Source organism: Syngnathus floridae, chromosome 5, assembly GCF_059516105.1.
Source record: "Syngnathus floridae isolate MCC-2025c chromosome 5, RoL_Sflo_1.0, whole genome shotgun sequence".
NCBI lineage: Eukaryota > Metazoa > Chordata > Actinopteri > Syngnathiformes > Syngnathidae > Syngnathus > Syngnathus floridae.
In genome coordinates, this window is record NC_142417.1 from 16,618,750 (window position 1) to 16,645,349 (window position 26,600).

The window sequence follows — 26,600 nt, forward strand, 5'->3', positions numbered from 1 at the left end:
AATTAAATTATTTCATACAGTTTGTTCAATGTTATCTGACTCTTCAGATATGAATGAAAGGCAAAATTTGTGTTTTTAAAGTTCTTCACATCTGCCTGAGTGGCTTATATTTGGTTATTTTGTCATTTAAAAATAAAGACAATTAGGACAATGAAAATTGTTTCATAACAGTATGTATTTGCATGAAATGTCTGTAGTTAAAAAATGTCTGAAAAAAGTATTGGCCCCCGTGCCCCTTCACTTTATCAAATCTGGCCCTCCTTGCAAAAAGTTTGGACACCCCTGTCCTTTACATGAATCTGCATTAGATGCAAGGACATATTAAAAAATATATATATACAATACAATACAATACAATAATCCCTCACTAATATTTAAGAATGGTTTTCAAAATTATTGTTGCCGGTCGGACCATTGAGTATGCGACGGGGGAGAAGGTTGGGTGTGGTTTGGCAAAACTACCGTATTTTCCGGAGTATAAATCGCACTGGATTATATGCCACACCAGTTAAATTTAGGAGAAAATCTTGTTTTGTTCATATATAAACTGCACCAAACTACCGTATTGGCCCGAATATAAGACGACCCCCTCTTTTTCAAGACTCAAGTTTGAAAAAAGACTTTTTAAACACCAAATTTAATTTTTATATAGAAAATGATTACATCTGAAACAAATGATTATAACAATATATTCGAGAGAAAAAGCATGTTATTTTGCCTCATTCAAATCATGCAATAACTGTCTATCACATCTTAATATCTGAATATTTAAATACTAAAGTGCAATCACATTTGTAAATGAATGACTTCTGGTTTTTGAAATGTAAATAAATACTGTGATAAAACAACAAAATTGCAATAACTGCATTAACCATCAAAGTGACGTCTAACTGTAACTGTAGTCTTGTAACAAATCTGAACAAGGAAAAATATTGCAATAAAATAATGCAAACATCTACCGCTATTGTTGGGGAGCCTGAGCCATAACTCGGATGGTTATGCTCTTTTCTCCCCCGGGTGTCGGCCAGAACACAGGAGGGAAGACGTGGTTTGGTTTTGATTGCTTTACTGAATTATTGGCAAAAAAGGCACTGTGGCTCATAGGGGCATACAGGCAAACTGGCCAAAGGGTATAGGCACACGTTTAGTCGTAAGGATGTGAGAGCAGGTGTGTGTAGTGTACATGGGTGAGTCTATGGGAATGTAAATGTGATTCTTGTGTGTGCGATTAGTGTGTGAAGGGTGTGTGTGCGCGTGTGTGTGTGTGTGTGCGTGTGTGGGTGTGTGTGTGTGGTTCTGCAACAGACAGAAATAGTCAATATAAGTCAACGCTCAACTTCTGACGTCACACAACACAACGGCACACATTACATAATTAACTGCGCGTAACAGTTCCGCTATACTAAATAACCATAAATGAAATACTCTCGGCAACACACCAACCATAAGTCATCGAGACAACAAAATACATTTGCTGGCGACCGTTAGTCGCCGTGCGGCTGCGTAACGGCTACTCGTACGATGCTAGGCAAACTTAAAGGAGTGCGCCAAAGCTATCAATCAAACGGCGCACACATGAAACAAACCGCGATCAGACAAACGGCACAACAGTAGACAATAGTAACAATGAAACGTATATACTCACTTTGTGTCAAAGACGCACACGATCACAGCAACATACTCAGTCGATACCAGCAACCTTTAACTTACCGCTGCGCACAAGTGAATGGGTATAATGTCTAGACCCCGAATTTAAGACGACCCCTACTTTTTCAGTCTTATTTCAATGCAGCAATGATCGTCTTTTATTCGGGCCAATACGGGATATGACGCAGGTGTTTTAATGTTTAATTATCATTTGTAAGAGAATATACACAAAGAGGATTGTCAGGAAAGAGGTGGTTATTTGGGGAAGCATACCTTTTATTAACATAACGTTTGACAGAGATGAAGGAGCTCTGCAAACATACAAACACGCATAAATCTCACCGACGACCATAATAAACTTAATGTGCAGGGAACACTAGCAACACACAACTAATAATAAATAAAATGGGACCACTTACAGGGGTAAAGTTGGCAATGCTTAAAGCTCTGGAGAAGACATGACCCGGATGAAAAAATACTTACATGGGTAATGTTATCAACAATAGCTCACTGCTCACTAGTGGCCAGAAGAAACCTCTGCAGTACCTGCAGCAGTTCTTTATCCTTCGTTAAGAGCAAGTTGACTGCCTTGAACTTATTAGCGGCATCATATGCATTTCTTTTGTGCCCCATAATGAGGGTTTGTGTATAAAGGCTTCCTTTCTTCGTGTTGATCTCGCTCTGTCTCTTGTACGTGTCAGTTGTGCGGCACTATATGCCTGGCGGATGGACATGCGATCAACACACCACTCTTCTCCCCAGTGACCGTGTCACATATCCCTCCACCCAGCAAAGTGGTGCCGCACAACAGCAGTCCACAACCTTTTTACTAACGAGTGTATAAGTGTATTAGACATCACAAAAATCACCAAAAATATATAGATACGCCGCACCAGACAACAAGCCGCAGGGTTCAAAGCTTGTAGAAAAAGTAGCGGCTTATAGTCCGGAAAATACGGTACTACGGCTGAAGTCAACCCAAAAGAAAACGTTCGACTTTTAGTTGCCCAAATTTTCGACCATCCAATTGGTCGCTTGGGCAAAAAAAAAAATAACGTCTGATATCTCTAGATGAATTAAATCTGCTACAGTGCATTCCATTCTCTGTACCTGTCTGGTCCGCAATAAAACGCTAAATTTGACCAAACTGAAATGTGGTTGATGGAGCTCTATCAGGCAAACTGAAAAGAGGGATTTGGCTCCACCGCTCTGTGCGAGTAACACATTCCACCGGCGCGACGACGCACAAGGGTCGGTTGGCTGGTTGTACATCTGAGTCCTGACAGGCTCGTCAGGGTGTAACATGGCTCGCAGAATGCTCGAGTCAAAATTTTAATCATGACTGCCATCCAGATGTCGCGTAGGCCAGTGGTCCCCAACCTTTTTTGCGCCACGGACTGGTCACGTGTCAGAAATATTTTCGCCGACCAGCCTTCATATAAATAAATAAATAATACGTTTATATAAATAAATAATACATTTATACAAATAATACATTTATAAAAAATATATACCGTAATGTCCGTACTATAAGCCGCACCGGACTATAAGTCGCAACAGCTAAAATTCGGGGATATTTTAGGTTTTTTTTTTTTTACATAAGCCGCACCGGCACACGAGTTTTTTACAAAGAAAGACAGTACACAGAAAGCCTTTTTAAAGTTTGAATAACATACTTTAACATGTCTTTCTAAACATTGCCTGTGACGCAGCAGTAGTACCGCAGCAACACGGAAGTGTGCACAAGAGTTGTTAACAAAGAAAGACTGGACACAGAAAGCTTTTTTAAAGTTTTAATAACATACCTTAACATTTCTTTCCAAACACTGTCTGTGACGCGGCAGTATTATCGCAGCAACACGGAAGTAACACAGCACTAATAGGGTTTGATTAAATAAAACATACCGGTAAAAGTCACTGAGACGCGGCGGTAACACAGCAGCAACACGGTAGCACAGCACTAACAGGGCTGATTAAAAAAACATACTAGTATAAATAAAATAAAGAGCTTCATCGTTTTCATCTTCCTCCTGTGCACTGAAACCATCGAAGTCTTCCTCAGTGTCCGATTGGAATAGCGTTAGATATCCTTCGCCTCACACTTCCTCAGTCTCTCTTTCGTCGTCGCTTTTATGCATTTCTTCGAGTGTGATGAGGGTCTGTTAATGCTAATCTTATTCATGCACGAAGCGCTAAATTACATTAAACTAGCGAGCGACACGTATAGCTCCAGAGTAGACGGGACCACGAAATAAAGAAAAGGGTGCCGCAACACAATGTCATCAACATCGACTGCCTTTAGCTTAAAAGCGGCATCATATGCATTTCTTTTGTCCCCCATAATGACGGTTTGTGTATAAAAGCTTCCTTTCAGTAATGTCTGTCTTGATCGCGTTCTGCGTGATGCGCGAAATGTTCAAAACACAAACTAGCACGTCTTCTTCGGCGCATTATCTCTTCTTTGTCTGTCTCGCTCTTGCTTCCTGCTAGAGCGCCCCCTGGAGGCCGTAAAAATCCATAAATACACCGCGCCGCCATTTAAGCCACATTCATTACAACTTGTTTTTGGTGAGCAAAATGTCAGAAGAATTGAATTTAAATGCTGATTGATTGGGTTTTAATACAATGCAGATGGTCCAAACAGCGCCACTGCTTTGTGTAATCTCTGAGTCTCATGGCAGACTAAGAGAAAGGGTTTAAGCACAGGTGTCAACCTCAAGGCCCGGGGGCCAGATACAGCCCGCCACATCATTCTATGTGGCCCGCAAAGACAAATTGTGCATCAAATTCGTGTGTCATTACTAGAATTGCATATTGTCTTTACTTTTAATAATATCTTTTTTTAAAAACATTTGACCAGTTTTTACTCGTCCGATTTGAAAACCCCTCCGCGAGTCGTCACCTTATCGTGGTGGAGGGGTTTGCGTGCCCCTATGATCCTAGGAGCCATGTTGTCGGGGGCTTCATGCCCCTGGTAGGGTCACCCATGGCAAACGGGTCCTAGGTGAGGGGTCAGACAAAGCACGGCTCACCCAAGCCCCTTATGATGAACAACATAAATGAACTTTGTTTTCCCTCGCCCGGACGCGGGTCACCGGGGCCTCCCTCTGGAGCCAGGCCTGGAGGCGGGGCTCGAAGGCGAGCGTCTGGTGGCCGGGCCTTCGCCCATGGGGCCCGGCCGGGCATAGCCCGAAATGGAAACGTGGGTCCCCCTTCCCATGGGCTCACCACCTGTGGGAGGGGCCGAAGGGGTCGGGTGCAATGTGAGCTGGGCGGCAGCCAAAGGCAGGGACCTTGGCGGTCTGATCCCCGGCTGCAGAAACTGGCTCTTGGGACATGGAATGTCACCTCTCTGGCTGGAAAGGAGCCCGAGCTGGTGTGCGAGGCAGAAAGATTCCGACTAGATATAGTCGGACTAGCCTCCACACACAGTTTGGGGTCCGGTACAAGCCCTCTCGAGAGGGGCTGGACTCTCTTCCACTCTGGAGTTGCCCACGGTGAGAGGCGTCGAGCAGGTGTGGGTATACTTATTGCCCCCCGGCTGGGCGCCTGCACATTGGGGTTCACCCCGGTGAACGAGAGGGTAGCCTCCCTCCGCCTTCGGGTGGGGGGACGGGTCCTGACTGTTGTTTGTGTCTATGCACCAAACAGCAGCTCAGAGTACCCACCCTTCTTGGGGTCCCTGGAGGAAGTGCTGGAGAGCGCTCCTTCCAATGACAGTGAGACCTGGAAGGGCGTGATTGGGAGGAACGGCCCCCCTGATCTGAACCCGAGCGGTGTTCTATTGTTGGACTTCTGTGCTCGACACGGATTTTCAATAATGAACACCATGTTCAAGCATAAGGGTGTCCATGTGTGCACTTGGCACCAGGACACCCTAGGCCGCAGTTCGATGATCGACTTTGTAGTCTTGTCATCGGATTTGCGGCCGCATGTTTTGGACACTCGGGTGAAGAGAGGGGCGGAGCTGTCAACTGATCACCACCTGGTGGTGGGTTGGCTCCGATGGTGGGGGAAGATGCCGGTCCGACCTGGCAGACCCAAACGCTCTGTGAGGGTCTGCTGGGAACGTCTGGCAGAATCTCCTGTCAGGAAGAGCTTCAACTCCCACCTCCGGCAGGGCTTTTCCCACGTCCCGGGGGAGGCGGGGGACATTGAGTCTGAGTGGACCATGTTCCGCGCCTCCATTGTTGAGGCGGCCGACCGGAGCTGTGGCCCTAAGGTCGTTGGTGCCTGTCGTGGCGGCAATCCCCGAACCCGCTGGTGGACAGGGATGCCGTCAAGCTGAAGAAGGAGTCCTATCGGGCCGTTTTGGCCTGCGGGACTCCGGAGGCAGCTGACAGGTACCGGATGGCCAAGCGGAACGCGGCTTCGGCGGTTGCTGAGGCAAAAACCCGGGTGTGGGAGGAGTTCGGTGAGGCCATGGAGAATGACTTTCGGACGGCTTCGAGGAAATTCTGGTCCACCATCCGGCGTCTCAGGAGGGGGAAGCAGTGCAACGTCAACACTGTTTACAGTGGGGATGGCGTGCTGCTGACCTCGACTCGGGACGTCGTGAGTCGGTGGGGAGAGTACTTCGAAGACCTCCTCAATTCCACCTACACGCCTTCCATTGAGGAAGCAGGGCCTGGAGACTCTGAGGCGGATTCTCCAATCTCTGGGGTCGAAGTCACTGAGGTAGTCAAAAAACTCCTCGGTGGCAAGGCCCCGGGGTGGATGAGATCCGCCCGGAGTTCTTAAAGGCTCTGGATGTTGTGGGGCTGTCATGGCTGACACGCCTCTACAACGTTGCGTGGACATCGGGGACAGTGCCTCTGGATTGGCAGACTGGGGTGGTGGTTCCCCTCTTTAAGAAGGGGGACCGGGAACATTACAGGGGAATCACACTCCTCAGCCTCCCTGGTAAGGTCTATTCAGGGGTGCTGGAGAGGAGGGTCCGTCGGGAGGTCGAACCTCGGATTCAGGAGGAGCAGTGTGGCTTTCGTCCTGGCCGTGGAACAGTGGACCAGCTCTACACCCTCGGCAGGATCCTCGAGGGTGCATGGGAGTTCGCCCAACCAGTCCACATGTGTTTTGTGGACTTGGAGAAGGCGTTCGACCGTGTCCCTCGGGAGGTTCTGTGGAGGGTGCTTCGGGAGTACGGGGTGCCGAGCCAACTGATAAGGGCGGTTCGGTCCCTGTATCACCGATGCCAGAGTCTGGTCCGCATTTCCGGCAGTAAGACGGATTCGTTCCCAGTGAGGGTTGCCCTTTGTCACCGATTCTGTTCATAATTTTTATGGACAGAATTTCTAGGCGCAGCCGAGGCGTTGAGGGGGTCCGGTTTGGGGACCTCAGCATCGCGTCTCTGCTTTTTGCAGATGACGTGGTGCTGTTGGCTTCTTCAGGCCGTGATCTCCAGCTCTCGCTGGAACGATTCGCAGCCGAGTGTGAAGCGGTCGGGATGAGGGTCAGCACCTCCAAATCCGAGTCCATGGTCCTCGATCGGAAAAGGGTGTAATGCCCTCTCCGGATCGGGGATGAGATCCTGCCCCAAGTGGAGGAGTTCAAGTATCTTGGAGTCTTGTTCACGAGTGAGGGGAGGATGGAGCGTGAGATCGACAGGCGGATCGGTGCAGCGTCGGCAGTAATGCAGACCCTGTACCGGTCCGTTGTGGTGAAGAGAGAGCTGAGCCAAAAGGCAAAGCTCTCAATTTACCGGTCGATTTACGCTCCTACCCTCACCTATGGTCACGAGCTATGGGTCGTGACCGAAAGAACGAGATCTCGGATACAAGCGGCCGAAATGAGTTTTCTCCGCAGGATGTCCGGGCTCTCCCTTAGAGATAGGGTGAGAAGCTCGGTCATCCGGGAGAGACTCGGAGTAGAGTCGCTACTCCTCCACGTTGAGAGGAGCCAGATGAGGTGGCTCGGGCATCTTATCAGGATGCCTCCTGGACGCCTCCCTGGGGAGGTGTTCCGGGCATGTCCCACCGGTAGGAGACCCCGGGGACGACCCAGGACGCGCTGGAGAGACTATGTCTCTCAGCTGGCCTGGGAACGCCTTGGGATCCCCCGGGATGAGCTGGATGAAGTGGCTGGGGAGAGGGAAGTCTGGGAGTCCCTCCTAAAGCTGCTGCCCCCGGATAAGCGGAAGAAGATGGATGGATTGATGGATGGACGATTTGAAAACAAGTTATTTGTCAGTTTGTTTTGTAGCTTTTACTGTATATAATATGAGGTGCTCATACATTTATTTGGGTTGACAGTCATAATGGCCCTCCGAAAGAAGCCATAACTACAATGCGGCCCGCGAAAGAAATGAGTTTGACAACCCTGGTTTAGAGCCCTTTGACGCAGGTCACCTAGCGTGCATTCCTACTAAAGCTCATAATAGTCACAAGCAAGACAGCCAGAATAAGCAGCAGTCATAGTAGTGTTTCAAAACAGTATTTTTGTTGTTGTTTTTTTGTTCAAGATACCGCACAACAGTGGTCTACAGCCTTTTTACGAGTGTATAAAAGTGATCAAGTCATCACAAAAATCACGAAAAAAATCTTATATAAGCCGCAGGGTTCAAAATTTTGGAAAAAAGTCGCGGTTGATAGTCCGGAGATTACGGTAAATGGTGTGGCGAATAAATACAATGAAGTAAAATGATGCAAACTGGCACAAAAACAACTTCAATGCAACTTAACTTGCAGCGTCGTAACACCGTGCAAGTAATATCCACTGTGCCCCTAACACTCTTTGAACACAAAAACAAATATATAGCGAATGAAAATTTTAACTCACTGTAACGACGACTCAATGGTAGCCCTGAGCTTGTTTTTCTGCAATGAGACAGTCCCATCTTGGTGTAATGGGAGATAATGACACACGAAGTGTGTTGCTTATCTCCAGTCTACTCCGTAGTTTTGTTTTGGTTGCTGTCTCTGCAGGAAACCCCACTTCACACTGATAGGATGTCGGAAATGGCAGAAGGGTTTTCAGTGCTGTTGTGGCGATCTCAGGGTACTCTGCCATGACTTTCATCCAGAACATCGGCAGAGTTGTTCTCTCGAACGTAATTTTAAATCCGCCGTCATTTGCGATCTCCAGCAGTTGATCTTGCATAGACATGCTGGATTCACCTGGTCTTCTGACAAAAGGGTCACGGATCCATTTCTTGCCATTTTGTGAGTCTTTTGTGGTTGGAAAGTACCTCTCGAACTCTTTTATAAGCAAAGACAGGTGCTCGTGCACCAGCTGGGAGAATGAAGGCTCAGGCTCAGTCTCACCCCCAATCCCCACAAATGTTTGAAACATGTCCAATATGCCTCTGTTCACGCGCCGTACCCACAAATCCAGTTTGGCTTTAAATGCAGCTACTTTATCAGCCAATTTGAAGACAGTTGTAATTTTCCCCTGAAGTGACAGATTAAATTCATCGAGCAGGTTGTATATGTCGCACAAGTAAGCTAGTTTTGCGACCCATTCCTTGTCACTGAAATGTGCTGCCAGTGGTGACTTTTTCGTAGCGAGAAATCTCTGCAGCGGCTCTCGTAATTCAAACACTCTGGCCAGCGATTTTGCTCGGGATAACCATCTTACTTCTGTGTGTAAGAGAAGGTGTCGGTGGTCTGCGTCCATCTCCTCACAAAGTTGTTCAAACAGGCGCGAGTTAAGGGCGTGTGCTTTGATGAGGTTAATAACTTTAACGACATCACTCAATACAGTGTTAAATTCCAGTGGCATTTTTCGGCTAGCCAGCAGTTCCCTGCGAATGACACAATGTGTAGATTCACACTCAGGTGCAACCTCCTTAATCCGAACAATTAATCCAGACAGCCGTCCGGTCATCGCAGCAGCTCCGTCTGTGCATATGCCGACACAAAAGGACCATTTCAGTTTTCCTGATATTTAACCATCGATCGACTTGAATAGTTCTGTGGCTGTGGTCTTGGTTGGCAACGATAGTGCACATAACATATCCTCGTGCACATCCTCCTGATAAAGATATCGCACATAAACAAGTAATATTGCCTTGTTGTCAACATCTATAGACTCGTCAACCTGGAGTGCGTATCACGGTGATGTAGTAAGTCACGGTGCTAGCCGACAAAGGCACCTGTGATATCTTTTTAACTGCAGCCTCTCCTAGAAGTTCACAGCAAATGTCTTTAGTGGCGGGCAGGATCAATTCTTCACCAATGGTGAATGGCTTCTTAGCCTTAGCAATACGATTAGCCACTAAGTATGATGCTCTCAGTGCACTCGCATTTGCTGATGTGGTGCCCCTCAGTAATTCCTTCTGTTCTTCGTGTTGACGTCTTTTTCTTTCAAAATACTCCGAGGACTTGTCTTTTAGTTCAGGGTGCTTAGACTCCAAGAGGCGAAACATCTTTGAGGGCTTCATTGCATCATTGGAGAAATGCCCGCCGCATATTATGCAAAGTGGGCTCGGTGCGTGAGCGTCACCGCCAATAAAGCCGAATTTTAAATAGGACTCCTGGTATAGTCTGTTGAATGCGGGTTTCACTTTCTTGGGAGTCATCGGCTCTTGTTCTGTCTCACCACTGGGCCTTTTCCCCTTCACAAAGAAACATTTCAAAGACGTTTGTTTTTTATTCATTTTGCTAGGTTGTGGGTGACAATCTTGCGTTCACGTGCCCGAGATGTAGGAGAGAATCCAGTCGTTTTTCAAAATAAAAGTTAAATTAAAAGCAAATTTCCGGAAATAATGCAATTATTTTTTCTTTCTTGTGCGGACCGGTCCATGGACCGAGGGTTGGGGACCTCTGGCGTAGACCACCGGCGCCAGTGAATACACTTTCAGTTGCAGAAAATTGTGGAGTAAAAAACGGGTGGCACATGATTTCCTGTGTTATATTTATTAAGAAAAATGTAATTTATTTAGTTGACTATTATTGATTATAACTGATTCATTTAATTATAGTATTGTTTTAATTCTTTATCAATTTTACACTGTTTATGTCCCTCACTTACCCATAATAATGGTTTAATCGAAAGTCATTTTTGTCCCGCCAAACTGACATCAGCGATTGCTCAACCAATGAGAATTGGGTCGGACAAGGTCTTGTCGTCCATCCATGCATGAACCACTTTTTCCTCACGATGGTCGTGGACATGCTGGTGTCGTAGCATTTTTGCAGTTTAACACAAATTACTTTTCCAATTGTTACATATCTTAACATGATATCTAGTCTTCAAACACTTTGCAGAACTTTGCAGCTCACAATGCCGGGGTAACTGTTCTAATGCGCAATGGTAAATTCAAAACATGTTACCAGTTGAGGGAATACAGTAAATCCAATTGCTGTCATTGACACAGGGGAATATGGGTGAGTGGGATGCATCAGGAAAACTAAAACAATCAGGAAAACAAAACAAAACATGCCAAACACATTATTGCAGAGTTAACTTACCACCAAAGGAAGGTGATATAGACTGTGAAATGGTTTACTATGGAATTATAAAGTAGTTTACTATGGAATTAGAAAGTGTACAAAGAATTTATAAATGTCTGCGTTGAATGGAGTAGCCCAGAAATGCCTCGGGGCAAAAAAAAAAGTTGGCCGTTTTTCAAAGTCAGCTTTTTCCCACCTAGTTTAGAGCCTCTAAATCCTCTTTTTTTCAAGCTCTCAAAAGTAAATATGGAAAAATGTGATACATTTGATTGAAAACTGATAATTTTATGTACTGTGTTTTCCACACTATTGGGTGCTTTTAAAAACGTACTTAAAAATTTACTTAAAACCCCACAGTGCGCCTTATAATGCAGAGCGCCTTATATATGTATCCATTAATGAATTTGTTGATCCATACTGGTTGTACACAGCGCTCTGCCAAAATGTTTCAGTACGTTTTAGTACGACTAGTAAATTACAAGGTCGCATCGCTTCCCAGCATTACGGCAACCGTGGTCAGGGGGCGTCACTGAATAGCTGTTGTACCCGCGAGGCTATTTCATTTCAAAATAGGCTGTTCCGTTAATGTTTTCGAGTACGTTTACGGATCAATATCCAACGGAATCATAAATAAGCAGCACCAATGTGTTAAATCAGTCTTTTGTCGGTTCCGATCACTTTTATGGGAGAGAGTTTGAGAAACGTGATTGTTTACAGGGGGCTGCCACGACACTTTGCTGAGGCTCATGGGAGTCTGCGAGCTGAGGCTCATGGGAGTTTGCAGGTGGCTAATGCTATAATGATAGCTGCTATACGCACGAGGATATTTCATTTCAAAATAGGCTGCTCCGTTAATGTTTCGAGTAAATTTACGGATCGATATGGAAGGGAAACATAAGTAAGCAGTACCAATGTACTTGTGTTAGATCGAACTTAAGTCAGTTCCAATAATTTTGTAGGAGATAGTTTGAAAAACGCGATTGTTTACAGAGGGCTAATTGGTTATTGGCTAGTGGATGTATACCGCAACCCTAGTCAACCTCAGTTTGTTACAGGAGAGCTTCTATTTTATGCACCTTTTAATCCGGTGCATCCTATACATATATGAAATAATTTCTAAACTAAAAAATTCAATGAGGGTGCGCTTTATAATCCAGTGCACCTTATGGTGCGAAAAATACGGTAATAATCAAATCAAAATGGTAAAAAAAATATTTGATAACTAAAGCCTGAATGCTACTAGTACTCAAATTCTAGTGACAAATACTGTACAGATGAGCCATTGCACAAGTCAGATTTGTTTGGTTATGTTGAGAATTGTTTCCTATGAAATATAACCAGTTAACCATTTTAGTGATGGAAAAAATGAAAACCAGACGCCAGGTACGTTGAAAAGTGTTGACATTTTCTGAAAACCCTTTGCGACCTTATTTTCCCCCTCAGAGTCCAACAAAGAGACTTGTCCAGTTGTGGCATCCTACATCCTTCACAACTCTCTGGCATATGGAGCGGACTGGTCTCGACTGTCTCTGGAGGAACCTGCTCCTCTCTCCCCTCCAGCTACAGAACCAAAGGAATGCCTCACAGACAGTGGCGGACACCTGCGGATCCAGTATGAGTCTCCCACTGCCAGCTTTGACACTTCCCTCGAAGATGATTGTGGTCAATACATCCCAGAGAGAATTGCGTCGCCGTCTGCCAGCTCCAATGCAGGCGACAATGTCACACCTGATGATGATGCCTCTTCATTGTCATTTCTCCTTGCAAGTTGCTCTTTTTATGATCATATGCTTCACTTGTGGCGATGGGACTGGGCACCAGTTTAAGCACACGTAGAAACGGATCAATGTCGTGTGTGTGTGTGTGTGTGCGCGTGTTGAATAATGTACAGTTCTGCAGTACCATGGACCACTTGTGTTTCTGTTGATTGGCTTTTTCGCAAGCGCTAGCCCAATCAACAATGGAGCACTGTTGTGATATGCTCGAAAATAGTGTAGCAAAACAAATCAATACACATCACCTTTACATTTTGCCCCATTATTTTGTTCTACCAGATTGAATTTGAAATAAAAAATAGGAATAAAATTCCTATAGTAAGTCTGAAAAGGCAAAAGCATTTGACTTTAATTGCTTCCAGTGGCCTGTTTATGCCGTTTTAATTTCAGCTGTAGGAAATGCTTAGTTTCTGGTACATGATGTTTCAAAGGAAACTAAATGCAAATGATGTACCTGATAAAAATCAAAACGCCATAGCCTGTAAGTTACTCGTGCAAACACTACATTTAAGGATGGGATGACAGCAAATTTACCAGTTTCTATTATTGTTTTCAAATGCATCGGATTACTAGCTTGTTGAATCAAGATGTCATTCATGAACAGAGGTCCACAATGATGGAGATTAGTAAATGAAAATTAAATGCTGTAGGCTTACGACATCTAGAACTGATTGAACCAGAATACATTAAGTTTGGCTTTATTGTACTTGACTAGAAGAGAAATGACAGATACAAAGTATTAAGTCCAACTTGCAACATGGTGTCACTGCGAAGGGTCTGCATCCAATGTCACCAATTGTCATCAGAAGTCTTCTCTTGCAAATAGATCTGTCACAGATATTGAGTCTCTTTTAACGCACATAGTTCTTGGGATACAATTTAAACAACTTCCCATCCTGTGTAGGTTCAAAGCCGTATTTCTCCAGGTGGGCTTTGTCATAAATCCCTTCGTTAAAGTCTTTCCTGATCTTAGGAGCCACTATTTCGGCAAACAAGCTCTCAGCAGTCACTGGGGTCTCGGTTCCTTTTGGACAGCGGTATGAAACATACGGTTTGAGTTTAAAGCCGTCCAGACTGGGTACCACAAATTCGGGAATCATGGCCTTTATTGACAGAAACTTTCTGCTGGAGAGCCTTACTCCAGTTGGTCTTGAACCTCTGCCTTTATTGTGAGTCCTTGAACCCCGCTTGCTGGTGAATTCCGACATTCTGTCTGCTCCTCTTGTAAGGCCCCTTATCAGTGTGGACAATACACCCATTGTTCCACAACAGTATATCAGGAATTGAAAACCTGCAAAAATTGTAGAAATCAATGTCAAGAGTTTGAGGTACAGGCACTGTTTCCCAAACCTTTGAGTCAATGCACCATTTTTACTTAGGAAAAATCATACACACACCACCAAACAAAAAATTTATGAAAACTAAATAATGCCATCTCTGGTTCCTCACAAATTGTCTAACTCAGTGTGAACGTTTATAAAGTCACGGAGCCATGTATTATTTTGTAGTATGAATGGCAACGAGTGGAATAGAATAATTAGAATAGAATAAATGGAATTATCGTAAAATAATATAGAACGCGCACATCTAGTGACTACAAATGGTAACATAATTCAGTAAAAGTATTCTCATGGCCAAGTCTTTAACATGGGAATTAACACTCATCTCACTCTAAAACCGATGCAGACGGGAAAAACATCAAATGTTTGCCTTCTTATTGAAACTGCTGCTGTCTTTAGCTGGCTAGCTTGCTAAGCACACTCGTGTAGTGCAATGAGTCGCATTGGTTAAATTACTCTCATCATGAATTACACTTACATTACACAGAGTGTCTAAATATTTTATCATAACACTGTCAGTACTTTAGTCAAGGTATACCGTAACTGACTCCTCTCACCTTGAACACACGTTCCGTTGAAAATAATGTGAACGGCAGTCAAACAAAACCTTTAGCGATTGGCCGAAGGACAACGGTGTTCACCAATTAAAGTGCAAGATACTGGTGTAGAAGCATTTGTGACCGAACCAAATCTAAACTAAAAGGAGTAGAGTTTCCGATACGGTCACCTTCAGAATAATGCAATTTATATAATTTGGAGTACAATACGAAACCTAATGTTCATGTGTTGTATTTCAACACAAATAAAAGTATATTTCCTTTATTTTAAGTATTTCAATTCTACTTTGAAGAAGTTAATGAGTGTAACATAAACATTTCAGTGATTTCATTGGGAAAAAGTAACGTCTTAAATGTGCGTGCGTGCGTGTGTGTGTGTGTGTGTGCGTGTGTGTGTGTGTGTGTGTCTGTGTGTGTGTGTGTATATATATATATATATATATATATATATATATATATATATATATATATATATATATATATATATATATATATATATATATATATGCGCGTGCGCACACCACACACACACATACAACAATGAACTAAACAATCAAAGTTTCTCTCTCTCTCTCTCTCTCTCTCTCTCTCTCTCTCTCTCTCTCTCTCTCTCTCTCTCTCTCTCTCTCTCTCTCTCTTAGTTTGGTAGGTATGGCAGGATATGCCAATTGTATTTGATTGCCGCAAAGAGTTCACAATGGGTGGGAGTTGCTATCTGTGCCTGTACTGGATATACTCGGGTTTGAACCGAGTTGGACAGAGAAGCAACTTTTGATACCTAATTTGTGCAGATACAGCAGTCCTATAATTAGAACTTCAATTGCACTGACATTGCTAACATGCCATTTGTTTCAGATCCCAGCTCCTTTTGGAAGTGAGCTCAAGGCCAAGATGCAACAGATTATAGAAGAAAGGATGGAGGCCAACTTGGTAAACACCCATAGAGTGTGTTTTAGTTCAATGAAGTTTTGTTCTTGTGTCTCTGGAATTTTTATAGTTGTGTGCTACTGTCAGTCTATCACAGTGACTGTCAACTGGTGGTCCGCTGCTCTCTTGTGGTCCCTGGCGGTATTGCAAGTGTTCCACGAAATTGGAAGTGGAAAACAATTGTCACATTTTTAAAAATAAAATAGATTTTTTATTTAGACTTGATTTATTCTCCAGCTAATTTTGTGAATCATTTACCCATCCAAATTATGTCAAATGTTGCTGAGAGTTCCAAAATACAGATTCAAATAAATAGCCTGTATCGGTCTATCCTCCTTTACTGCAAAATGAAATAATATTCCACCAAAGCAGTGGCCCCCGAGTTGCTTATTGGTTATAATGGTGGTCCCTTGGACAAAACCAGTTGAAAACCCCTGGTCTATCAAATAGCCTATCAATTTGGCGCAGGGGTAAACATGCTCAGTTATGATTATAGTATAGTATACACACGTTGTAATTGTTATATTAAAGAAGTATTTGAATGTGTTTTCTTCTAGTGGACAGCTATTCTCATTGGAGCTGTGACAATTGTTTCCCTTGTGGGAGGTGTCGTTTTCCTTCTCTACAGAAGATACAGGCTGTCAAGTCAGTATACTGCCACCTTCATCTTTGAGTCAATGTCAATTCAAAACTTCAACATTTGAATACATTAGCATTAATTTACCAATGTAGAGCATAGTGGAGAAATATTATCATTGTCATCTGTGATGAGTCGGGAGTTTTGACGCGATGAAAAACAACAGCAAACATTTACTGTCGCTTTGTAACACAAAAATGTGGTGGAATGGATAATTAACAATGCAGGCCTTTTTGTAAATTTCAGTGGTTGACAACTGCCCAAAATAACATAGGGAAAGAATCCATGGCTACTTTGTATGGATAAAAGATTTTGCAACGCTGTACTGTACAGTATTGCAAGTGGTTCAGATTTTGGCCTGACTGTTGTGTTTCTTTTAGAGAGTAGTAGCTGTAGTGCAGGGGTCACCAAACGTTTTGAAAGCGAAAGCTACTTTTTGGCTCCGCATTAGTGCGAATGACTACTATTTCATACACAGTATGTTCGAAAAAAGTAATTTGCTCAAAATACTTTTAACCACCGGCGAGGTTAAGAGCAGGGATATTCTTTACTATTTGTCAACCGTGGATTTATGAAAACCTTTTGAAACTCCTTTTTGATTAAGGGCTTTACAAATAAATTTGACTTGACGTAACAGTATGTTTTTATAGTTAGTATTGATATTCATCTTCACTCATGTGGTCCTCACGGGCTCCCTGGTGAGTGCAGGGACCACGTTGGTGACCCCTGCGACATTACTTTGTCTTTTGTTCACTTTCCGGCAAGTCGTGGAAGTTGTGAAAATGTCTTGGATTGCTACTATGAAAAAAGATTTGGCCATACTGCCTTTACATTTTGTTTACTTTGAATGTAAAATTCTGATTCAGGACTCAAAAACAGCTCAGCTCTTGATCATTAGGTTTGTGCAGAGCCTATGAGCTGTATTTGATAAGACATCTCCCCAAAGCTCCCTGCAAGGTTTTGTAAAAACAGAAGGATGTGATCCTCTATTTTGAACAACGTATACGTATGTCACAAACATTTATTATGATGATGCCATGAAAAAGAAATTGTAAATTATATTGTAAAATTGTACAATGTGATCCATACCCTTAAAATGGGACGTTTAATGGAAAATAGACTTTTGAAATATTTGTGACTGGGGAGTGACTGCCAACTCTTCTAAGTACCGTATTGGCCCAAATATAAGACGACCCTGATTATAAGACGACCCCCTCTTTTCAAGACTCAAGTTTGAAAAAATACTTTTTGAACACCAAATTTAATTTTTATCCAGAAAATGATTACATCTGAAACAAATGATTATGACAATATATTCGAGAGGAAAAGCATGTTATTTTGCCTCATTCAAATCATGCAAAAACTGTCTATCACATCGTAATATCCGAACATTTAAATATGTAAACTAAAGTGCATTTGTAAATGAATGGCTTCTGGTTTTTGAAATGTTAATAAACCAATCTCCTGTGATAAAACAACAACATTGCAATAACTGCATTAACCATCAAAGTAAAGTCTAACTGTGACTGTAGTCTTGAAACAAATCTGAATAAGGAAAAACATTGCAATAAAATAATGTAAACTGCTACCGCTATTGTTGGGGAGCCTGAGGACTGTATAGGGGGTTGGCTTGGATGGTTATGCTCTTTTCGCCCCCAGGTGTCGGTCAGAACACAGGAGGGAAGACGTGGTTCAGTTTTGATTGCTTTACTGAATTATTGGCAAAAAAGTAACAGGCACTGTGGCTCATCGCGGCATACAGGCAAACTGGCAAAAGGGTATAAGCACACATTTGGTCGTAAGGATTTGAGAGCAGGTGTGTGTAGTGTACATGGGTGAGTCTTTGGGTGTGTGAATGTGATTCTTGTGTGTGTGATTATTGTATGAAGCGTGTGAAGGGTGTGTGTGGTGTGTGTGTGTGTGGTGTGTGTGTGTGTGGGGGGGGTTCTGCAACATACAGAAATACAGCGCGTAAGTCAACGCTCAACTTCTGACGTTACACAACACTAGTAGACAGCACACACTTACATAACTCACTGCGCGTAACTGTTCCGCTATACTAAATAACCATAAATGAAATACTCTTGGCAACACACCAAACATAAGTCATCGAGACAACAAAATACATTTGCTGCCGACCGTTAGTCGCCGTGCCGCTGCGTAACGGCTACTCGTACGATGCGAGGCAAACTTAAAGGAGCGCGCCAGAGCTGTCAAACAGCGCGTACACACAACAAACCACAATCAGAAAAACGGCACAACAGTGGACAGTAGTAACAATGAAATGTGTCAAAGACGCACATGATCACAGCAACATACTCAGTCGATACCAGGAACTTTTAACTTACCGCTGCACACAAGTGAATGGGTATAATGTCTAGACCCCGAATGTAAGACAACCCCCACTTATTTCAAATGCAAAAAACCATCGTCTTATATTCGGGCCAATACGGTAATTTTTTTGGGCTGCATTTTGGCATACCAGTGGGGCTACTTGGTAGTTCTGATTGGTGAAGCTGCCGTTTTCAAGGGATGGATGTAGTCCAGCCAACAGGACCACACGGGAGAACTTAGAATTGAAAATTAAGCAGAGTTGGAGTGTCAAAACAAAGCAGTGTTAGCTTTGATAACTCATACATGCTTGAGTTAAACATTTTTTTTGTGTGTTGCAGCCACCAGTAAAAATACAATACGAGTGTAGTCAAAGTCAAAGTCAGCTTTATTGTCAATTTCTCCACATGCCAAAGACACACAAAGAAACCGAAATTTAGTTCCCCCCTATCCCACGGTGACAAGACATGGCTCACAACAGACAAACAAGTAAACAAGTATAACAAAAGCGTGCTGAATAAATAATGAATAAATAACACAACAATAAATAAATAAATAAATAAATAAGAGGAGCAGGAAAAAAAAAAGGAGCAAGTGCGCGTACAGCAGACATTCCCGAAAATAGCGCAACAGTGCCGCACGCTACGCAGAAGGGGGGTAGCGAGTTCAGGGCCCTAATGTAGTTCCTAATCACGCCACCTCAATATTATAACACATGGGAACTGTTTTAAATTGTGAGGAAAAAAAATGCATAATCCCACTTTAAGTTTTCAGAATTGTCTGATGTGAATTGTATCTCTTTCTGAATGCAAGACTATGAATGCAAAACAAGACATTGAGTTGTTGAAGATGGTGATAATTGGTGTTTGGATGTGGAGTGCATGAGTATAGCACAAATATTAGGACCGGGGATGTTAGGAAAAAAAAAATGTTAAGGTCTTAACAATGTTTGCTCTTGTGTTTCAGAGGAGGGGGCAGGCATACCACATTATCGGTTTCGGAAAAGAGACAAGGTTATGTTCTACGGCCGAAAGATAATGAGAAAGGTTAGTATACACTGATGCCTCTGTCTGGACACCGCTGTTGCTATGGACTCACTTGAACCATAAAACATTGCCTAGTTTTTTGTTCCCTTCATATCTCACTTTTTCCTTATACATGATAGTTTAAAATATCTCCACGTTTTGGTGATACTTTTGATTGAACCCAAGAATGTTCTAATAATTTATGTGATTTTCTCAGTTGTATTTTTTTACGTATATACACTGTTAAAATAAATAAAGAAATACTTTTGAGGATATCATTCTGACATTTAAACTTCTGGGAATTTGATCTGGTGAGTTAAGTAATAAAGAGGGCTCTTAGTTAGCTGCAGCTGCTTTGTTTTCACGAAATTGGTAACAGGTACACAAGAAAACAGAATGGTAATACAGGTTTAGGCCACTTTTTCTCTCGGGCAGGGATAGGCTTCAGCACCCCTGCTAAACTAGGGAGGATAAGCGGTTTAGATAATGAATGAATATATGTAATAAATAATAACATTGAGATGTTGCGAACATTTTATTGATATCAAACATCTTATTTGAGTAACAAACAAGCTATAATTCCTGACTTCTGATTCAGTTTTTACCTCTTAATTTATTGTGTGCTGTATATGTAATGATATGAGGAAGCGATGAAACTTTTTAGGGTTTCATAATCATAACAACCTTTCAAGAGAAACTGTAACATGTTAAATTTCAGACCCCACTTTATTAATAAGCGGTATTGAAATGTTTTATTGTTTTAAGCTGCAAAACCAGATATATTTGTAATATACAAATACAAATAAAAATCACGGTTATTAGTATCGGCCATACAAAGCAGGAAATTATCGGTTCTCGGTATCGGTTGAAAATTTTCATATTGTGCTTCACTATAATGATAATTATTTTTGCCATCAATTTTGTTTTTTAAGGTCCAGACATTGTCCTCTCCCACCAACCCCTCCAACTCCGCCTCCCGGCAGAGGATACGGAAGAGGACCAAAGTCCTGTCTATAGCTCACAAGTGAGTCACATGTTGCTTTAATGTTTCTTCTTGAAGAAGTCATTTTATGTCCAACTCCAAGAGAACTCACACAGTGATCTAAATCACACACATTAACATTCACGACCAGTGGATTGGATTATTGAATTTTAAGTGTTATCAGTAACAAGGAAGAAAATAATTCATATTGGAAGTTTTAAATGCTATTCTTTCAGTTTGTGGAGGACCCAACATAGCCTCAAAAACCTGACACCTCCACCTCATGCTGGTCACAAGCCTGATCACAGTCTTCTGGGGAACGTTATTACTCTTCCTCATCAAGTTGCAAGCACGCTAATGTAGTTGTGTTGCTCACTCAAACACACAAAAAGGTGTTACTCTATCAGTGCAGTCCAGGGTTTTCCCAATCTTCTCCAAGATCTGATCAACTAACTTCCGTAAGCAGAATCTTGCTGAGTATAATGATCCAACTGTTACCCACACACAGGTGCAATGCACATAATCAGTAGCTCATCACACAAATGACTATTGTTGTATTGGTGAGAACGCGTCATCATTTCCGGCACTATAAAATGTATTGGACAGAAGCATTGATACAGACACAGTAAAACACATTCATTAATTAGTTGGTAAGCAAAATACATCTCTTGAATAATTTACTGTCCATCAGGATTTATCTGTAGCTTTATTATTTGAGGGCAATGTAATCTTAGTCCAAGTTGTTGCTGAGGTGACACAGCTGTGTGTGTGTGTGTGTTTGTGTGTGTGTGTGTGTGTGTGCGTGTGTGTGTGTGTGTGTGTGTGTGCGCGTGTGTGCGTGCGTGCATGCGTGCGTATGTGTGCTTGCGCATGTATATACTTGTTTAAGGATCCTCCATATCCCAAGGGAGCCCCCCCTCCTTGCAGCCTAAGGAGCCCCCTTCCTGTTTGCTAGAAGCAGACTTGACAGAATTTGATGTGCAGAACTCCCACCTACCATCTGAGGTGCTATACATGCTTAAAAATGTCAGGTAATTCCAAGTAAAACATACTAGAGCAGTGGTTCTTCAGTTGGCCCATCAGTTTCATATGCGCATACACCAAACCCCTCTTTGGGGGGGAATGACATACCAGCAAATCAGTGTGACTTCTGCTGTTGCCTTTGCAAGACCAGTTCAGATATGCGTTATCGCGAATTTACACGACATTCAGGTGTGTTCGGCCATCCGCGGGGGGGGTTGGAGGGGTGGGGGGGGAGACATACCAGCTCTGCCGAACCCCTGAAGCCGACTCACCGAACCCCTAGGGTTCGATCGAACCCAGGTTAAGAACCACTGGTTTAGTTGTATAACACTCCAGATACGTCCCCTTAAAAATATCAGGTTAAGAACCACTGTACCAGAGTAATAGTTTTAAACTTTATTTGTATAGCACATTTCAATTTGACAGTGGGGTTACAATAAAATAATTTTAAAAATTCAAATGTGGTAAAACAACAGTTAAATATCATCTTTTTTCACTTTTCTTTTCATAAAGAAGCAAAATACAGCAAAAGAGTATTTGACAGATACACACACACGGTTGCATACGTGCTCTGTACAATAATAATGACAAAAACAGTTAACACACATTTTCAATAGGGTGCTTGGACACTTTGAGAAGCCCCTCTTCCTGGAGCTATGGCGCCACATGGTCATGATCTTGCTGCATCAGGGAGAGTCTCTATTTCACCCAGGTGATACAGATGACAGTATATATGTTGTCCAAGATGGCCGCCTCGAGCTGTGCATCCGCGAGAGTGTAAGACCACGGGAGAGTCAATTATTTTCTTTGCTTGGCTCAGTTTTGTAAATCAATGCGATATGATAAGATGTGATTTTTTTTTTTTTTGCTGCAGGATGGCACAGATGCTGTGGTGAAAGAGGTTTTACAAGGGGACAGTGTCCACAGTCTGCTCAGTATATTAGATATCATCACTGTAAGTCCCTAGCCACTTCGCGCTTCATCTATTGGGGATTCGCTATTTCGCGAGTTTAATAGCGATGGGAGAATGATCTTTAAATACACGCTGATTGCGTGGGGCATGCCTCTGAGTAATGTGCGTCACTGCAGACAAGCGCGGGAAGCACGACAGCCAACCGTGCACAAAAGAAAAAGTACTGGCGTCAGGACAGCGGCAATGAGCGCTGTTAATGCGTGGCGTGGAGTTCAAGCGCAGGAGGCTGGCAGCGGGCCACGTGCCAAGACACAGCACCAACCGGTGCAGAATAAGTCGAGACGTGACAATATTACGTGTTCGTTCTTTTATTTACTGTAAAGTTACATCAATCCAGTAGTCAGTGGTCTTTGTATAAATACGTATGTATACCGTTTCTACTTTGCTGATCTTTATTTACTGTGGGCGATTCAGGAATGCATCTCCCGCGATAAAGAGTATTCTGTGTTTGTAAACTCAAAGTGCTTTGGTGTACTTAATGTATAGGTAATGCAATCATTAGTTTTGTATTAGTTAACAGTGGGTTAGTTATTAGTGGATTAGTAGTATTAGTTATTTAGTGGATGGAGACTAACGCTGCTTCCCAAACATTGCATCGAGGCAACTGGACTGTTTTTGTTTGTTGAAGGGTCTTGTTTTTGGCCGGTTTGAACAATAACACCTAATTGTTGATCACCTCTAGGGGACACACCCACAGAGGAGAACCCATTGCACAATTTTTGGTTGTTTTCAACCTGTTTAAACAATTTGTCTCATGATTTTTCTTTTCTAAATGTCTGAAACTGGTATTAGTATGGGCATAACGTGTTAGAGGGCTGGAGGTGCTGAGACAAACTGAGGCCCCCGCAGCACCATTGATCAAAGAATTAAAAAAACGTATAATTCAGTACAGTGTGCACCGAAATTCGGCCGTTGTTTCGAGGGATTCAATTCAAATACACATATTGTTGGCCCCTAATTAATTGAGATACTCCGTACATAATCGTTTAGAATTCAAGAAGCCATTTGGATTAAAGGTGAAATGTCTCCAACAAACAAGAGCATTCGGGTTGCCTCGATTCAGCCATTGCAGATCAGCATGACTTAAATGATAGAGAATCTACATGAACATATATAACTTTTAGGTTGGTCATCAAGAAAGTTGTGTGGGGTTTTGGAATGTACCATAACATCAAGGAGCAAAGTTGTTTGTATATTTGAAATTTAAATCCAGAATGTTGTCAGTAGCATGTTGTAACATTGCTGTTTAATAAACATGCAAACATGACAGATTTAAGTTTTCTGGATAATTTAACTAATATTCAAAGCATCTGTCTTTCTCAACACATTTGTTTCATTGTTTTTCAAGGGTTACCCAGCTCCATACAAGACAGTATCTGCGAGGGCTGCTGTCACCTCCACTGTCCTGCGTCTTCCAGCTGCAGCATTTCAATCAGTCTTTGACAAATATCCTGAAACTCTGGTTCGTGTTATCCAGGTAAAGAGAACAAGTGTTTAAAACAAGTATTTGAATCATTCTGATTTACAAGCAATATAATTTTACACAACAAATGTTACACGTCCTCCCTTGTCATGTGTAGATCATCATGGTGCGTCTCCAGAGAGTGACCTTCCTCGCCTTGCACAACTATCTTGGCCTCACCACTGAGGTACTTTACCCAATTGCTCACCAGACTTTATTTGCATGGACACATTTACCATATTGGCCCGAATATAAGACGACCCTGATTATAAGACGACCACCTATTTTTCAAGACTCAAGTTTAAAAAAAGACTTTTTGAATACCAAATTTAAGTTTTATACAGAAAATAATTACATCTGAAACAAATGATTATGACAATATATTCGAGAGAAAAAGCATGTTATTTTGCCTCATTCAAATCATGCAAAAACTGTCTATCATATCTTAATATCTGAACATTTAAATATGTAAACTAAAGTGCAATCACATTTGTAAATGAATGGCTTCTGCTTTTTGAAATGTATATAAAGCAATCTACTGTGATAAAACAACAAAATTGCAATAAATGCATTAACCATCAAAGTGAAGTCTAACTGTAACTGTAGTCTTGAAACAAATCTGAATAAGGAAACACATTGCAATAAAATAATGCAAACCGCTACCGCTATTGTTGGGGAGCCTGAGTACTGTATAGGGCAGGGGTGTCAAACTCTTTTTTTTCGCGGACCGCATTGTAGTCATAGCTTCTTTCAGAGGGCCATTAAAACTGTCAACCCAAGTAAATGTATGAGCACCTCATATTATATACCGTAAAAGCTACGAAACAATCTGACAAATAACTCGTTTTCAAATCAGACGAGTAAAAACTGGTCAAATATTTAAAAATATTAAAAGTGAAGACAATTTGCAATTCTAGTAATGACACACGAATTTGATGCACAATTTGTCTCATAAAATGATGTGGCAGGCCATATCTGGCCCCCGGGCCTTGAGTTTGACACCTGTGGTATAGTGGGTTGGCTCGGATGGTTATGCTTTTTTCGCCCCCGGGTGTCGGTCAGAACACAGGAGAGAAGACGTGGTTCAGTTTTGATTGCTTTACTGAATTACCGTATTTTCCGGACTATAAGTCGCTCCGGAGTATAAGTCGCACCAGCCATAAAATGCCCCAAAAAGTGAAAGAAAACATATATAAGTCGCTCCGGGGTATAAGTCGCATTTTGGGGGACAATTTATTCGACAAAATCCCACACCAAAAACAGTCATGAACGAGCAACAACAGGCTAAACGATAGCAACAACAGGCTAAACGATAGGTATGCTAACGTGACACAAACAAGAACGGTCCTGACGTAACAGATAGAGTGATTAAGGACAACTATTACATGAATAACATGTTTATAAAACCATCGGTGTCACTCCAATTCATTAAATCCATCGATCGTTCGATACGATAGCAACAGGCTAAACGATAGGTATGCTAACGTGACAAACACAAACGAGGAGCTCAGAACGGGCCTGACGTAATATATAGAGTGATTTAGGACAACTATTACATAAATAACATGTTTATAAAACCATCGGTGTCACTCCAATTCATTAAATCCATCGATCGTTCGACACGATAGCAACAGGCTAAACGATAGGCATGCTAACATGACAAACACAAACAAAGAGCTGAGAATGGGCCAGGCGTAACATATAGAGTTATTAAAGAAGACGATTACATGAATAACACGTTTATGAAATCATCGGTGTCACTCCAATTCTAAAATCCATCGATCGTTCTTTGTCAACAATGGGTCCGCGCGGTTGAGGGCGCTTGCACTTCAAAATATTCCACAGGCTCATATAACGATAGATAAACTATATTTCAAATAACTATAATATAAGCAATAATATTATCAAACCATCCGTGCACTTTAAATCCATTAAATCCATCGATCAAATTCCTCGTCCTTTGTCAACATCGCCGCGCGTGCGCCCTGACGTTAGCCTCATCTTTATTCCACAGATCTAGGATATAACTATATTGTAGCGTTAACAAAGTACAAGGATAGACGTGGGTTTGGTAAACGGCTCTTTATTAAACAAACCAAACATCCAAGCGTGTGGCGGCGTGGACTTCCAGACACGAGAGATCCATGGCATAGGACCGGGCGTGCGTAATGGCCATGTCCGAGCCCCATGCACCGTTCGCGGACAGCCAATCGGCCGAGCGCCGGCCCCCGACTCAGTTGAGTAGGACCGGGCTTGCGTAAAAGCCATAATAGTTTTTCAAACCTTCTATGTCACTCCAAATCCTTAATTCCTTCAAACTCTTTGTCCTCCGTGTCACTTAGAAATGATCACCGCTAATGATCCTTACGTGGGTACGTTTGTCCTTTATGTAAACAACAGCCGCGCCGCGCCGTGCCACTGACGTCACTTGAAATAGTAATCCCTTGATACATCACGGTTCTCCAAACTTTCTTTCTGCTGCTTGATTACTGTTTTCAGCTGCATATTTTACAACTTGAAGTTTGTGACCTG

General features: G+C 42.5%; 3 protein-coding genes across 7 annotated transcripts in view; 2 read left to right on the forward strand and 1 right to left on the reverse strand.

The window, feature by feature from the left end:
• The window catches only part of dph7 (diphthamide biosynthesis 7), a 32,461-nt gene extending 19,312 nt beyond the window's left edge, over window positions 1-13,149 (forward strand). For both annotated transcript variants that reach the window (XM_088376566.1, XM_088376567.1), the window contains exon 10: window positions 12,480-13,149. In XM_088376566.1, the coding sequence (XP_088232692.1) occupies window positions 12,480-12,862 (383 nt within the window). In that variant the 3' untranslated portion in view covers window positions 12,863-13,149. The remainder of the gene's footprint in view (window positions 1-12,479) is intronic.
• A 344-nt stretch (window positions 13,150-13,493) lies between these two features.
• Window positions 13,494-14,866, reverse strand: mrpl41 (mitochondrial ribosomal protein L41). 2 transcript variants are annotated; one of them, XM_088376573.1, is made up of 2 exons: window positions 14,709-14,866; window positions 13,494-14,102 (listed from the first exon to the last, which is right to left on the reverse strand). In XM_088376573.1, the coding sequence occupies exon 2, from the start codon at window positions 14,068-14,070 to the stop codon at window positions 13,663-13,665; it is 408 nt and encodes a 135-aa protein (XP_088232699.1). In that variant the 5' UTR covers window positions 14,071-14,102; window positions 14,709-14,866; the 3' UTR covers window positions 13,494-13,662. The 2 variants fall into 2 exon arrangements, with proteins under 2 accessions (XP_088232699.1, XP_088232702.1); XM_088376576.1 differs by having other exon boundaries at window positions 14,630-14,720.
• A 508-nt stretch (window positions 14,867-15,374) lies between these two features.
• The window catches only part of pnpla7b (patatin-like phospholipase domain containing 7b), a 62,674-nt gene continuing 51,448 nt past the window's right edge, over window positions 15,375-26,600 (forward strand). For all 3 annotated transcript variants that reach the window (XM_088375008.1, XM_088375011.1, XM_088375009.1), the window contains exons 1-8: window positions 15,375-15,638; window positions 16,193-16,280; window positions 19,570-19,649; window positions 20,561-20,652; window positions 22,251-22,410; window positions 22,508-22,588; window positions 23,955-24,083; window positions 24,187-24,255. In XM_088375008.1, coding sequence (XP_088231134.1) covers window positions 15,600-15,638; window positions 16,193-16,280; window positions 19,570-19,649; window positions 20,561-20,652; window positions 22,251-22,410; window positions 22,508-22,588; window positions 23,955-24,083; window positions 24,187-24,255 — 738 coding nt within the window. In that variant the 5' untranslated portion in view covers window positions 15,375-15,599. The remainder of the gene's footprint in view (window positions 15,639-16,192; window positions 16,281-19,569; window positions 19,650-20,560; window positions 20,653-22,250; window positions 22,411-22,507; window positions 22,589-23,954; window positions 24,084-24,186; window positions 24,256-26,600) is intronic.